This window comes from Crocodylus siamensis, chromosome 12, assembly GCF_052110815.1.
Source record: "Crocodylus siamensis isolate JL-2025a chromosome 12, ASM5211081v1, whole genome shotgun sequence".
Classification (NCBI taxonomy): Eukaryota; Metazoa; Chordata; order Crocodylia; family Crocodylidae; genus Crocodylus; species Crocodylus siamensis.
This window is the reverse complement of record NC_143406.1, coordinates 20,983,184-20,999,511: the sequence shown is the minus strand read 5'-3', so window position 1 is coordinate 20,999,511 and position 16,328 is coordinate 20,983,184. Positions and strand designations below refer to the sequence as shown.

The following is a 16,328-nucleotide window of genomic DNA, read 5'->3' as shown; positions in this document are numbered from 1 at the left end:
TGACTTATGAGGAGAGGCTGAGGGAACTGGGCTTACTTAGCCTGCAGTAGGAAGACTGAGGGGTGATTTTACAGCAGCCTTTAACTACCTGAAGGATGGCACTAGGCTGTTTTCAGTGGTAGCAGATGACAGAACAAGGAACAATGGTTTCAAGTTGCAACACGTGAAGTTTAGGTTAGATATTAGGAAAAACTTTCTCACCAGGAGCGTAGTAAAGCACTGGAACAAGTTACCCAAAGAGATTGTGGAATTTCTACCCTTAGAGGTTTTTAAGACCCGTTTAGACAAAACCTTGGCTGGGATGATATAGTTGGGGATGGTCCTGCTTTGAACAGGGGGATGAATTAGATGACCTTCTGAGGTTCCTTCCAACCCTAATTTTCTGTGATTCTAAGAGACGTGTATTCAGGAAGCTAAGTAATAACACAAAACTTTTGCTGAGAAACACAGTAAATAAAGAAATAAAGGGTCAGTTCCTAGAATAATATATGCATCTGAGAGCAGACATTGAGAACATGTTCCTAACCAGGAGGAAATGTTTAAGTCCAAGGAGCTGGGGAAACTGCCTAGTAGGATTACAGCAGAAAGAGTGAAGCAAGGCAATGAATTCTACTTCACATAACACAGGCTATATGTAATAAGCTTGTAAAGAAGGATCCCACCCCCACACAGAACCTGTGTGCACAGATCTTCCTTTCCTCTCTAGATGGGTGGATGGTATCGACAGAGCAGCAACACCGAGACTCCCTTAACAGAATGACTGAATACTGCAAACTAGTGAGGTGCCATGGTATTAAAAAAGGGTTAAAGAAATGATTCTTTTCTCACCAGCTGGAAATTGGAAATTCTTTAGGCCAGTTTCTAAGCCAGTTAGCCAAGCAGAATTGGACTGAAATGCAGCTAACCCTGCTGTGTGTGTGCTGACTACTAGGGTTGTGTGAAACGGGCACTATTCAATTCGGATTCAGATTCGGCCTGAATCAGGGACAGCGATTCAATCTGTTGATTCAGTTCACTGTCCCCAATTCGATTCAGTCACATCCAAATCTGAAGATCCGATGCTGATTTGGAGAATCAGTGATTCGGACACAGGCACAGTTTTAAAAGTTTTTTTCTACATATTTTGAGGTAGCAGTGTGGCTTATGATTTCTATGGTGCTGGGGTGCACGGGGGGCTCTCCAGAGTGCCCAGCAGTGAACCCAGAAGTGGACTGGAAGTACGGATCAGCTGTGGGGGGACCCCGGGTACCTCCTCCAGACCCAGGAGGCACCAGTCACCAAGCCAGGGGGAGCATGCTCCCCCCCCCCAGTGGACTAGGAAGAGGACCAGAAGCATTTCTGGTCCACTTCCAGGTCTGCTGTTGAGTGTGCTGGGGAGCTCCCCATAATTCTGTGGGACACTGCATCTGCCTCAGCACCGCAGCATTCAGAGCCCCTGATACCTAGAGGCATGTAGAAAAAACATTTAAAGCTGTATCTATGTCCAAATCACTGAATCCTGTCCAAATTGATTCAGAGGGTTCCAATTCAATTCGGAGACATTAAAGGGTCCTCTGATTCGATTCAGAGATTCAGCCACGGAATCGGGCCAAATCTCCACCAAATCGAACCAGGGACCGAAGCTTTGCACAGTCCTACTTACTGATCATGACCTCTTTATATTTGTTCTGGGTAGGTATCAACAGCATTGCCACAACTGTGTGACAGATAACATGGAAATACATAGACCACTTTATTGACTTTTAGATATTCCATGTATCTTTATCCATCGGTTTGATTTTTATTCCTGGGTCACTGGGTAAACTAGAGCAGCATTTCTCAAGCCATGGGTTGCGATCCAAAAGTGGCTCACAAGACCAGTTTAGGTATACACTTGGCTAGGATGGTATAGTCAGGGATGACCCTGCCTTAAGCAGGGAACTGGATTGGATGACTTCATGAGGTTTTTTCCAGCTCTACTTTTCTATGATTCTGTGATCCTTTACCAAAAGTTTTCTGGAAAATTTTCACTCTGAGTACTGACACCTGACACAAATCTGGCTGCTTGATACAGAACTTCTCCTGCTGTAACCTGATGGCAGGACATCCATAGGAAGCAGGGTGGCAGTGGTGGTGGTCCAGGAACTTTACACAGAACAAGCCCAAAATTAATACTAGTAGTGGACTGGCACATCATAGGCAAGGCATCCTTTGCATGTTTGCCCCATTTCTTCTAGGAACAAGTTTTCCCTTGTCTTTTCCCAAGACTTTCCTTGAATCCAAGAGTGAGATGGAATGTCATCTGAAGAACAGCTGCAGCTGCTCCATGGAGACAGAAGAGAGGTGTTACCACTTGCTGGAAGGTGGCTTTAAAGATTTCATTTAATAGATAACTACCAGTTCAGGTGGCAAGTAAGACAGAACCTAAAACAGTTCTAGCCACTTTAAAACCTATGGAATACGCAAGACATGGATGATACGGACAATAATAAATAAGTTACTGGTACTCATTAGGGGCACATACATAACTCACATGAAGCTTCACTGTTTGCGAGGGCCATCCCAGAAACATACTGGTAGTCTTTTTCTCATCATCAAGCAACAGGTTAAAATTTATATAGCCATTTACAAAAGATGCCTCAAATGCATAAGAATAGCATACAGGCAATGGAAAGATGGGCAGGTCACTAGAGAAACATACCAGGAAATAGCATGAACTTGCAGGGACAAAATCATGGAGGCAAAAATAAAAAAGTGCTACACCTGGCAAGGGAATTTAAGGACAACAAGAAGAGAGCCTAAAAATATGTTCACTAGATAAGAAAGGCCAAAGCAGCTGGGGGTCCACAGTTAAATAGATGTGGTGAGCTCTCAAAAGATGTGAAGAAGGTGAAGCAGCTCAACAGCTACTTTGCTCAGTCTTTGCAAAAAAACTAGGCTGCAACCAGGAGCTAATAAGGATTATTTGGATAAGGAAGGGGACAATCCAAGGGTAAAGATAATGAAAGGAACAGTTAGAGAGCTTTTGATGGGTCTGAATTAATTCAAGTCAGCAGGATCTGAGGAACTTTCATCCTAGGGTTCTGAAGAAACCAGTAGAGAGGATCTCAGAGCCCTTGGCAATAATATTTACAAAGTGTAGGACACAGGCAGGGTACCAAAGGACTGGGAAAGGGCCAACATAGTGCTCCTCTTCAAAAAAGGCAAAAAGGAGGACATATGGAATTAATGGACTGGTTGGCCTGACCTTAATACCCACAAAGTTACTGGAGCATAATAAGGAAGTCCATCTGTAAGCATCTGGAGGAGGAAAAGTTGATCACAAGCAGCCTGAATGGATTTATTAAGAGCAAATCATCCAAACAAACTTGATCTCCTTTGACAGACTAACTAGCTGGGTAGATGAAAGGAATGCAGTGGGTATACTGTAAATGGACTTCAGCAAGGCTATTGACAAAGTCCCATTTGACCTTCTCATAAACAAATTGGACAAATATGGGCTAGACAAAACTACTACATCAGACACACAACTGGGTCAGTAGCTTCAAGCGAAGGGTAGTTATAAATGGATTAGCCAATTGCCTGTCAAGAATGATTTGGAGGGAGGGGGGAAATGGAGTCTCCAGGGAGTCACCTTCTGCAGGGACCAGGGGGGGGGAGAGGGAGAGTGTGGCCAGTGGTGCTGGCCTCACCCCCCCCCCGTCTGCTCCATCTTTGCGCCCTGCAGGGAGTGAGGGGCCAGTGCTGCTGGCATCACCCCCTGCTCCTTCAGCTTCATGGTTGGTGCCTCAAGGGAGTGGGGGTGGGGACCAGCACCACTGCTCCCCCCATCTACTCTGTCACTGCCACCTGCAGGGACGGGGGGGCAGGGCATGGCCAGTACCGCTCACCTTGTCCCCACTTGCTGTCTGCTCTGTGGCCGCTGCCTATAGGAAGCAGGGCAGGGGCCAGGCCAACAGCGCTGGCCTCACTGCTCTACTCCATCCCCTGTACTCCTACCATCATGGCAGTGGAGTGCCACCACCTCCTTTCCAGAAGGCTCTTGGAGCACTCTGATTGGTTGTTTCAGACAACTAATTAGAATAAAGCATTATGGACAAACAGACTAAGGCTTATATATATATATATATATATATATACACACACACACACACACATATACACACACACAAGCCTTAGTCTGTTTGTCATAATGCTTTATATAAATATATATAATTTATGCTGAAATGGCAGGAGGTTTCGAGTGAAGTCCCACGGGGGATTGTCCTAGGCCCAGTGCTGTTCAATGTGTTTATTAATGATTTCAATGCTGTAAGAGAGAGTCTGGAGCAAATCTGCACACTATACAAAACTGTGAAGGATTGTGAACACACTGGAGGACAGGAATGCAATTCAGAAGGATTTTGACAAATTAGAAAGCCAGGCTAGAGCCAAGAGGATGAAGTTTAATGCTGTCAAATGCAAAATACTATACCTTGGGAGGAGTAATCAGGAATACAGATATAAGATCAGTGACAACTAGCTGGACAGAAGCACCTTGGAGAAGGATCTAGATATCTTGGTGGATAACACACTCTGTCTGAGTCAACAGTATTATGTGGCTGCACAAAAGGTTAATGCAGTTTTGGGCTGCATCAGTAAGTGCATTAGGTGCAAAGGCACAGGAGCTGTGATACTTTCTCTCTATTTCACACTGGTTAGGCCTCATCTGGAATACTGTGTGCAGTTTTGGGTTCCAAATTTTTAAAAGGACATGGGGAAATTAGAGAGGGACCAGAGGTAGGTAAGAAAAATGATAAAGGGTTTGGAAGGTAAGGCATACGAGGAGAAGTTGAAAGAAATACAGGCATACCTCGGAGATATTGCGGGTTCGGTTCCAGATCACCGCAATAAAGCAAATATTGCAATAAAGCGAGTCACATGAATTTTTTGGTTTTCCAGTGCATATAAAAGTTATGTTTACACTATACTGTAGTCTATTAAGTGTGCAATAGCATTATGTCTAAAAAAAATGTACATACCTTAATTAAAAAATACTTTATTGATAAAAAATGCGAAGTGAGCAAATGCTGTTGGAAAAATGGCACCGATAGACTTGCTCGACGCAGGGTTGCCACAAACCTTCAATTTGAAAAAAACGCAGTATCTGCGAAGCGCAATAAAGCGAAGTGCAATAAAATGAGGTATGCCTGTAGTCATGTTTAACTTGCAGTAAAGACAATTAGGGGGGTCATGATAGCAATCTTCAGATCTGAAGGGCTACCATAAAGAAAAAAAGGAGAACACCTTTTCTTTGCTGCTGCAGAGAGCAGGGGCATGTATCAATGGCTCTAGCTTGAAGTTGAAGCAAAGTAGGTTTAGATGGGATATCTAGGAAAATGTCTTCACCGTTACAACTGTAAGGCAGTGGAATTTAGGGAATTTATTTAGGGAAGCTGTGAAATCTCATCATGGGAGGTTTTCAGGAAGAGGTGGGAAGTTTTTGACTTCCTCTGTGGGGGAGGCATTGCCTTCTTCCTGGGATCTTTTTAAGTACATTTTAACAACCCTTGCAGCAGCAGGACACTAACTGCTCTTATCCCCTGCTTTACTTCTATCTGGTTAGAATGCTTTTAGTCTCTTTTTGCCTTTTAGTTGTGACAATATTGATTGTGTAGTTTTATGAACACATTAGACAAGGATCTGTATGGGATACTTTGGATAGGGTGTTGAACTAGATGACCTCTGGAGGTCTTTTCCAGCCCTATTTTTCTATGATGGTATGATAGATACTACAATTGAAGGCTATATATGGTAATTTGTCTGCTTCAATATTTTGTATAGCACCCATCATTGCAGAATCTAAGCTCTTCCCCAATGGTAGGCAGCTCTCTACCATAAACAGGGAATTATGAAATGCAGTGTGCAAGAATAGGTTTGCTATAGTAACTGATGAGCCTGATTAGATTTATATCCCATAAAATCTTCTCACTAGAAGACACATAATTGGTTGCTACTACCTGGAAGCATGCACTAACCATTGGTTAATATCTGTCTAAACATTGGTTAGTATCTGCCTAAATATTGCACTAGCTATTGGTTAGTATCTACAAAATATGTATCTGCTTACATGCTAATAAGGTAGGTTTAATCCATTATATTTGCATTCATATCAGATTTTAAAAGACTTACTTTTAAAATATACCATATTGGTGTACGTTAAAAAGCACTGTCTAATTATCTTTTCTTTTTACAGCTGATTGATAAGTGTGGGCAAAGCAGTAACTCTGAAGTCTATGCCAATTCTGTCAGTAATTGGCTGACAGGAGTTGCTGGAGTGTCTGAACTAAACTCTGATTCCCTGGAGAGAGACTAGAACTAACTTGCCTCCACATTTCTCCTCTGCAATATAAATATGAAATGATATACCGTCTTCTCTGGGACTTAAAATCACAGCACAAAAACTAATGGGAACACTGTATCTTTCACTGAGAAATCTTTGTGAAGTGTCTGTGTGAAATTCAGAAACAGCATGTAATTCTCAAAGACAATGCAGATAAGCAGGAAAATATAAACAGTTATAAGCAGCAGGTAGCCAATTTAAACTTTGGTGGTTTTTTTACTGTTTTTCAAAAAAAGTCAATAAAATTTCATGCTAAGTAAAGCTAATTAGCCAGCAAGTAATCGCTCCTAGAATGACACTTATTCATCTCAACAAAAGAAATATCTGGCAGTTGGAAGTTCGTTAAAGCAGTTCACTATACATATTTAATGCTCCATACACAGCTTATAACCCGCAGTTCACTGAAGCATTGCCAGTGCACGTGATCAGTAGGAAGTCACTATTATTTTTATCCAAAAGGTAAAGCTGCTGACAAGCTTTGAAGTCAGAGAATATTCACTCAGAGTTTCCCACTGTTCAGCAATAAAATAAAAGGCCTAGCCTTCACATTTCAACTCTAACAAAGCAATTCTTACAGTAAAAACCACATCAAGGGGAATAAAAAGGCACCCAGCCAGTCTTTTGGACAGCAACCACACTGTGAAAGCAACTATGTGAAAGGAGAAGAGGCTGAGCAACGATGGCTATTGAGCATCCAATACCAGGGCTTTTATTCTCAGCCCAACGATCAAAGTACAGGAGCCCTCTTACATCTTCAGGAAAATAATCTAATTTAAAAGGCAAAACAAAGATTAAAAAATAAATTAAAACAATGATAGATTTTGTTTGTATTGCCCTGCTTCTGAGTAGGCAGGATGAGAGCATCTGTGCTGAGTGACGCCATTTCTGTAAGAGGCAAACAGACATTTTTCTGATTTGAATTGTTAAGAGGATAGCCATCCAAAGAACAAACTTCTTTACTCACTACTAAACAGTAAACATACAGATGCTAATACAGAAGCTGAAGGGTTATGATAAACTTCCTATATCAGTTTGCTTACCCTGATGAAATTGGGAAGAGCTATGAACAAAAAGAAAGGGGCCCATCCCCAAACATGTATTTTATAGTCCCCATCTGCATGAGGCAGAAATACCATCTGGAAAAGTGACATCTGTATATTCCCTTAAATTTTCAGCAGTTTTAGTTCCTGATCAGTCCTGGACAAAAGTCCCCTTCATTATCCTTAGCAGTTTTCCTTTATGCTAGATGGCTTCTCAAGCCGTACAGAAATACCAGCTAGCCTACTTACTATACAATTACTTTTAGGTGCCTACCATAACCATATGGCAGTTTACAATTGCAGTTAGCCTTGGTGTCTAGTACACTTGACCATGTGATACTTTTAACAAACCTCCATGTACAGACAATTATTAAGCAACTGCCTTTTAAGGGATATATATTTTAATATCAGTTGTGGAGGGTTCTGAAACATTTTAGGCTACCAAAAATATGCCTGTTAACTAGTTTGGTAGACAACTATATTAAAATGCACTTCTCTGAGTTCAATATTACAGCAAAATCAAATGGATGTCTTGGTTAGTTGAAGAACTACGCCTATGCAACCTTTCAGACTCTGAAATAACAATCTCCTAATAATCAGGATACTGCTACTTACAGGAATGTGAGGTAGTGGCACACGTCCATTTGCTTTGGCACTTTCTTGCATCTCTCTGCGATGCTGCTTCCGGAGTCTATATGGTGGGATTCCATCTCTGCCAGGATAAAACAACATGTACCATGTTAAGTGCCTTCCAAGATGGTCCCAAACAAAACTACAATGATTTAACACCTTTGGGAGACAAGCATTATCCCAGCGCCGTAGGTTAAGAAACTGAGGGAGAAAGGATCTATATACAATAGGCAAGTACAGTGTGAAGAAGGAAAGAACACAGTATAATGATGCTTGTCCCCTGGCCCCTGCAACAGAGACTCACTCCTGATCAGACTTGAAGAACTTTCACGACTGGCAAGGGGTTATGCTAGAGCAGCTCCCTTAAACAGAGGGCAAGACAGGAGGACTTGGACTGTATTGCTTAATCTTTTTTTCACTGATAGTTTTCTTCAAAAAGGAACGTATATGGTAAAACGCAAGACAACCTGGGAGAGGAGGGATAAGGACAGAAGATACAAGGGATGTCTATAGCAAGACAAATCCAAACCGGAAATAAGGCATGCATATTTAACACTGAAACAGTTTATCAAAAGCTGTAAAAGACTCTATTATTCCATCACCACTGTCTTAAAAGATGAGTTTTAGCTTAATCAGAAGTCATGAGCTTCATGCAGAAATAGCTAATTGAAAATCCTGGCCTGTGCTGTGAAAGAAGTCAGGCTAGAGCTGCTAAAGACCCTTTAGAGTCTTTATAGTAGATTATACTTATTATACTTATTATCATTTGGATTCAGCTGAAAGTTCCAAAGTTTTGCTCTAACAGAACAGCTTCAAATTAGTTCTGGTCACTATGGCTGCTTGCAGATGTTAAAAAACAAAAACAAATGGCACTTTAAACTTGGAACATTCCTGTGCCAGAGCTCAGCACATGTCCAGATGAGGCAGTGCCTTAGCTGGACCTGGCTCTGCAGCGTCTGTATAGATAAATCCAGGTAAATCTGGTATCTTTTATTAGACCTCAAAAAGTTGGAAAAATTCTTCTTCGGAAGCTTTTGGGTACAAACACCCTTTGTCAGGCTGAGGAAGCTTCTGCAGATGGTCTATGCTCTTCCTGGAGGAAGTGGTAAAGCAGCCAGAGGCCAATACATATGCAAGAAAGCCAGCCAGTTAAAATGTAAATTGAGGTGGTCACTAGATGAGAGGTAGGTGGAGAGGGGGAAGGAAAGGGGACATGAATGTAGCTGTAGTCAGAGCATGAGAGACAGGAGAGTTGGGGGAAGGGAATGAGAATAGCTGGTAAAAAGTGGAGAGGTTACTTGTGGAGTCATATGTTAGGCAGCTTATACTGTGTCATAAATCCAGTGTCTATATTTAGTCCATGATTTTTTGTATCCAGTAGATTGATGAAGTGAAGTTCATAGGCTCATCTGTGAAAGGTATTTTGTAAATTTACTATAACCCTGTGTAAACTGGAGGCTTTAGTGGGGCTTTTGGGCACTTTTATCAAATAGCCGATTGAATCAGCTTTAGCTATATGTGCCAAAAAGCCCTGCTGAAGTGCCTGATCTATATAGATGCTGCAGAGCTAGGTCAAAGAAACATACTGCTTCTGATAATGCACATTTTTTTTTTGTTTTGCTTTAAATGCTGGCAAGCAGCCTGTGCATCTGAACAGTCCCATCTTGACTAACTGTAGTTTTACAATGAATGTTGGTAATAACTTTAATGTTTATTCCCCCATACCAATCCCTGCAGTCCTTTCACAGTATCTAATGAAGTATAAGTCTTCTATTTAGAAAAGCTTATGACAGCGGTACTTAATCTTTCTAGACTCAAGGCATCACTTGATAGGCTTAAAGCACCCCTTACTTGACTCCAGGCACCCCTTGGAAAATGCCAGCTCCTAGTTTTTACTTGTTTTTTGACTACAGAAAAACAACAAAGCAATTCTGTTGCAAAGAGCTCAGAAAGACCATAACAGATCAAAATGTTTTTAATACCATGGATTTCTCTTTGAAATCTCTGGATTTGCCTTGTAAATCATTGTTGCACACCTAACATAATTAACATTATGTGCAGATACAGGAAGAATGCTGGGAACAACATACATGGCCTTCTCTGGTCTCACAAAAGCTTTCAGCTGTCAACTGAGAAGCACTGCAGAGGATCTTTCTGAGGTATGGATGCCCACCAAAATTTGTCACCACTCTTTGCCTGCTCCATGATGATATGCAAGTGGTGGTTTTCAGTAATGGATCGATCACAGATTTCTTTAAGGTTAAGAAAGGAGTTAAGTGAGGCTGTGTCATCTCTCCAACACTCTTCTTGATATTTCTTACTGTGATGCTACATCTGACCACCAACAAACTTCCAGTCAGAGTGGAGCTAAACTACCGAATGGATAGTAAGTTGTTTAATCTCTGTCAACTCCAAGCCAAAACCAAGACTACCCTGACCTCAATCATCAAGTTCCAGTACACTGTGTGCTCACTAGGAAGCAGACCTTCAGGTAATCATCAACATCTTTACCGAGGCATACAAGAAAATGGGACTGACGCCTAATATTCAGAAGACTAAGATCGTCCACCAACAAGCTTCTAATGAGCAGTGCCCAGTTCTGGTAATTTAGATTTATGGTGAGACTCTGGAGAATGTTCACTATTTCCTGTACCTCAGCAGTTCTCTCTCATAGAAGGCTGACATCAACGAAGAAATCAAATATCACCTCAAATGTGCAGGCGCAGCCTTCGGATGCCTGAGGAAATGGGTGTTCAAAGATTGTGACATCAGATTCAAAACCAAGCTCCTGGTTTTTTATCAAGCAGTTGTGATCCCTACCTTACTTTACGGAGCTGAGACGTGGACAATGTACAGGAGACACCTCAAGGTGCTGGAGAAGTACCATCAATGCTGCCTACGGAAGATCCTTCAAATCCAGTGGAAACAAAAATGCACCAACATTAGTGTCCTCTCACAAGCAAATACCATGAGCATCAAGGCAATGATCATTTGGGATCAACTTCGCTGGGATGGCCATATCCTCCGGATGTCTGACTCCAGACTCCCAAAGCAAGTTTTATTCTCCCAGCTCAGTAAAGGGATATACTCAAGAGGGCAGAGAAAGTGCTTCAAGGATGTCCTCAAGGCCAACTTGAAAAAATGCAACATCGACATCAACTTGTGGGAGGCTATTGCTCAGGATCGCCCCAAATGGAGGAAGAGTTTGCTGCAAAGATCTCAGTACTTTGAAACCTCACAGCGAAAATAGGACATGGAAAAGCAGGGGTGGCAGAAACAGTGTGTTGAAGACCAAATCAGGAATCCAGAGCCAGTCACCCTGTATAGAAACACGTGCCTGAGTTGCCACAGAACCTGTCAATCCGGGACTGGTTTTGTCAGCCACCTTTGGACCCAGAGATAAGATCATCCTGGAAGACTATCATCCTTGACTGCGAGGACACCCTGGTTGAAGAATCACTATCTTACGCTATACATCTTCTATCCAGTCAGTCTATAAAAGTGCAAATCTACCCTGCTTTCTTCCTGTTCTAGGCTAACATGGCTAACTACCTCTTGCTGGACCAAGGATTAGGTTTAACATGATTGATTTATGTGCACAAGAATTTCAACTGGTCAAATAATATATTAAAAGTTATATCCATTGTGAAGGTCTAATTTTTTGATCAAATAAATGTTTCTGTTACTTAGCTGCTCCAGTGCTGATGCTGAGATATAGGCGACTTGTTCATAAAGAAAGGTGTAATTTGTTGCTTCACATTGAATGGAAGTTATTCCATGTACCCAGGGTTACTGTGGATTCTGTGGCATTTCACTAATTCCTGTCTGTTTTGTCTTTCAGTTTTCAGACTGGGGGAAAACTGAGGAAACAGTGAAATATATGAGTGTGGTGAAGTACATTTGATTATTCATCTAGCTTTTTAATGGCTACAATGCTAGTGTTTCTGAGTAAGAAACACCCTTAATATATTTTAATGTTTAATATATAAGTAATTTATATGGTTAACAACAGAGCAGAGTTCATTTTAACTAATTCAATGTGTTCCACTAATTGTTCATGTCTTTTTCCCCAGCAAGACTGAAACCAGCCCTGCTAATACTTTGGTTGCATCTGGGCTTGCCTATCTGTGTAGTAACATTAGTACATGCCTAAACATTCGAATACTGCTGAGCCTCCTAAAAGAGGAAGGATCAATGTACAGAGCATAAATGAGCTACTGAAAGGTATGCCACCGTGTGATGGAGTGGGGAGACACTTGTTTGGAAATAATTGATTTTTTTCATGTTTTTAAAATTTTCCTGACAAAGGCAATGAAATTAGAAATCTTTGCTATAAATGAAGCTCACTGGAGACATTGCCATGTTTTAGCTGTCTCAAATACCACATCATTTTTACACAAAAAATCTCCTTCTAACTATTGTAACTATAGTTCCAGCAAAACAATTACTTTATTTGGACAAACAGCACAAATAATCCAATCATAATATAAGTCGTAACGTTTAGACAATTAGCATTTACACAAGGCAGCTGTATTTATTATTGTGTTAAAACAAAATAATTGCTATATACAATCTACATAGTTGCTTCCAGATACTTGTGAAAGCAAAGCTCTTTAACACTGTCCCAATTCCTAAATTCCCCTTCACACACTACTTGGCAATAAGAACAGGCTCCTTACTGTACTGCTGAGCCTGAATAATGAAAGAATTACAATTACCAAACTGTTTGAGGACAATGCAGAAGATTTGAAAGAGAACTTAAATTTGCTACCAAATGATTATTGGAACAGATATTTAATTCAACTGTTCTTTATTTCCAAATATTAGTTGCAGAATTTCAAAATGACATCCACTCAGAATCACTTTTTCATTACAACTGGGGTGTATAAAGGATTGCCACTGATTTGCTAGTGTTACTGAATTACCTCATGTGAATGGAATTTTATTTAGTAACTCAAGCACTCATAATGAAATTCCATTAAACGGTCAGGATTAATGACAAGTGCTTTTTAATGGGAAGACAACTGACAAAACAGAAAATTAGTCAGGCTAATTATGGCTCTGCTTATTTGCTGCAGGTAATGTAACATGAGAGAAACAGAACACTGCTTACACCGCACCAAGTCAATAACATCAGGCAAGAGCCGAGCATTTTTCTGAAGCATTACTGTAACAGCAGGCTCTTATGATGGCTTTCATTATAAGACTTCATTTTTTTTTAAATCACGAACTTCCTTGTGTAAAAGTAAATATTGGAAAATAATAGCTAAACTAGTTTCTTCATGTCGTTGCAAAACAGATCTCTCCAGCAATAATGATAATATAATGATTGACAACTTTACAGAATATACTTTCAGGACAGAATCGTTTTACCTTTCTGTCAAAAACCAAGGAGTGACGCAATATGTAATATTACAGGCTAATAGCTGAACACATAACACTATTGAATATACCACTTGCATTCTGTTAAGTAGCATGAATATTCTTGGTAAAAGCAGCATTATGTTGGCAGGTAGGGGGCTGCATTGATTTAAAAAATTCTTTGCAGCACCACTCCTGGAGTAAAGAGCAGACTTTTGTTCACAGCATAGTAGCGAATGGCTGATAATGGCCTCTAATCTATCCAGCTTCAAACACATGTTCAGCCCTGCTGTGTTGCCTTTGATGTCACTTTAACTAGTTTCCCCAATGCCACCTCTGAACTTGGAACATTCCCTTCATTCAACACACTGTGCCAAATCAAGCAGGAGAAGCAAATTCAAAGATAAGCACTTCAATTTTATCCCCACAAAAATTCACTCAATAGATGGGGGGAAAAGCAATGAAAACTAATACCACACTTTTGTTTTCACTTTACCAGGTAACTTTCTTTGAGATAGGTTCAATAGAAAAGTTAAAAAATATCAAGCTACTTTTTTACAGCAATTTTGCTTTTAAATAACTTTTTATAAATTGTATTTGCATGTTGGACAACATGATCTGAGAGGCACCAAAAAAGAGTTCAAGGGGGAACCTGAAGAGAGTTTTGCTTGTTTTCTCTTTCTTCAACAATAATTATTTAATCATACATTTCTGATTTGCCATTGTGTTAATATTAAGGCTGCCTCACTGGTGAAAACTGGCAGGCAGCAAGAACAGGTAAGGACTAATTTTTCTGGTTGCTCTGTAGTCAAGTTTCACACTTTCTCAGCCTTTCCTCTTCAGTAGTTAGATTCCAAATCCATGAATTAACCTTAGTAAACCTGAGATCATTACTTGTTTTAAAAAATGAAAATGTTGCTAATAAACTTATTTAAATATAGATGAATTCAAGGACATCCTATATTAATGGCAATGACAAAGCAAGCAGCAAGCCTGTAGGTTGAATGACATTTTCTGAAACATCACTTCTGCTAATGAACATCTATGAACATCTGGCTATCAAGCCCGTTCTCACCACAGCAAAAAGTATAATGGAAAATCCTTAGATACGCAAATCCTTCACTTAAATGCCCTGTAAACTGGGGGATACTCTTAGGGGTTCACTGATAGATGTTTTGGGTTGATACAATGGCCGATTATTGACCAGCCATATCAGCCAACACCAATCCGATTACCAATATACAGCATAGCAACTTGGAGAGCACCATCCAGGTTGGTAAGTTGACTTGGGGAAGAGGGACATGGGGGGCAGGGCAGATTGAGCTCCCCACGGTGAGGGAGGGAGTGGGGCTGGGGCAGGTGCTTCTCAGCTGGGGTGAGGTGGGGCAAGGGTGGGACGGCTCATCCAGGGGACATGAAGGCAGCTCCTGCTGCTGTGTGCACCCCCCGGATCTGTGTGTAGGGCAAGGGCAGACTGCCACTGTGTGCTCGGGGCTGAGGCTGCTCCAGCTTCTTCATGGTGGCTGCGCTCAGGCTGGGCAGGGCAGGTGGCAATGGCACTGGGAGCAGGGACTATGATGAATTTTGGGGTGGTTCTAGTCGCCAACATATTCCCCCTCCCTACACCACAGCCACCCACCCCACCCCGTCCAGCCTGAGAGCAGCCTCTGGGAAGAGGCTGGAGCAGCCCCAGCCCAGAACACACAATGGCAGCCCGCCCTCACCTGACACACAGATCCTGGGGGCACATGCACCCCATGTCTCTCTTGGGGGTGCATGCAGCAGTGGGAGCTGCTCCCACTCCCCACACAACCCGCCAGCTCCATCCCGTACCCCACCCCACTTCATCCTGGCTAGGCAGCACCTGCCCCTGCCCTAGCCCCACTCCCTCACCATGGCGACCTCTATCAGCTCCCCCGCCATGCCTCTTTCCTCCTTCACTCCTCTTTCTCCCATTAGACTTACCAGCTGGACACTGCTCTCCACACTGCAGGGCTGCACTCCTGGCCACATGCATGCTGGAGCTGTGTGCATGCATGTGGCATTTATCAGCAACATTATCGGCCACATAAGCCAAAAAAGCCGATTGCTGAATATGCCAATTTTCCTTTTATTGGTGCTGATACAATATGGACCGATGTATTGGTGCACCTCTAGATGCTCTCTCACTTGTAAAACTTTTAGGAGGAGGAATGGAAGGAACAAAAATCTGTATACATCCTCTTTCTTCCAACCACAAAACAACTGCCTTTTTGCAGATGTAGCTCTTAATACGGCTGGACAAGGACATTCATCTGCCTTGCTTTTACAGTGGTGGTCTTACCCATTCATCCTGCAATATAAGCAAACAAAGCTGAAACTCAAACCTGCCTGTCTTGTTAGAACAAAAGCTACCCTCTACTCCTAACAAGCAGACTATACCAAAAGTACTCAATGCGCAGCCCCCAGGACTCACACAGGTCTGGAAATTTAGCAGTGGGGGAATGGTAGTAGCTGCCATATTTCTAGACCCATGGGTACCCCTAGGCCTTGAGGGGCCAATCCCTGTGTGGAGGGTTAGGAGGGGATGGTGCTGGGCCCCAAGGGCCCAAATGCAGCACACATAGGGCAGAGAGAAGGTGGCGCCTGGTCTCAGGACCTGATCTTGGCAAGCTGGGCTTGATCTGGCCTGCGGACCAGCTCTGTGCTGTTCATTTAGTGTCAGATGATACTGACAAAAGGAAGGATGGAGAGCAGCAGAGTAAGGACCCTGGACTTCAGAAAAGCAGACTTTTTTGAAACTCTGGGGTAGAGCATCCACACCCGAGGATAGGCTGGTGATCCAGGGCAACCTTGAGAGGCTTAGAAAGTGGGCGGATAAAAACCTGATGACATTCAACATGGAAAAATCCTCACACATAACTATTTCAAATATGGAGAGCCCTATACTTAACAAC

The 16,328-nt window shown here is 42.0% G+C and overlaps 1 protein-coding gene across 2 annotated transcripts in view; it reads right to left on the bottom strand.

Moving 5' to 3' along the window:
• The window catches only part of AXIN1 (axin 1), a 233,584-nt gene that overhangs the window by 48,497 nt on the left and 168,759 nt on the right, over nt 1-16,328 (bottom strand). For both annotated transcript variants that reach the window (XM_090023710.1, XM_090023712.1), the window contains exon 4: nt 8,017-8,113. In XM_090023710.1, the coding sequence (XP_089879836.1) occupies nt 8,017-8,113 (97 nt within the window). The remainder of the gene's footprint in view (nt 1-8,016; nt 8,114-16,328) is intronic.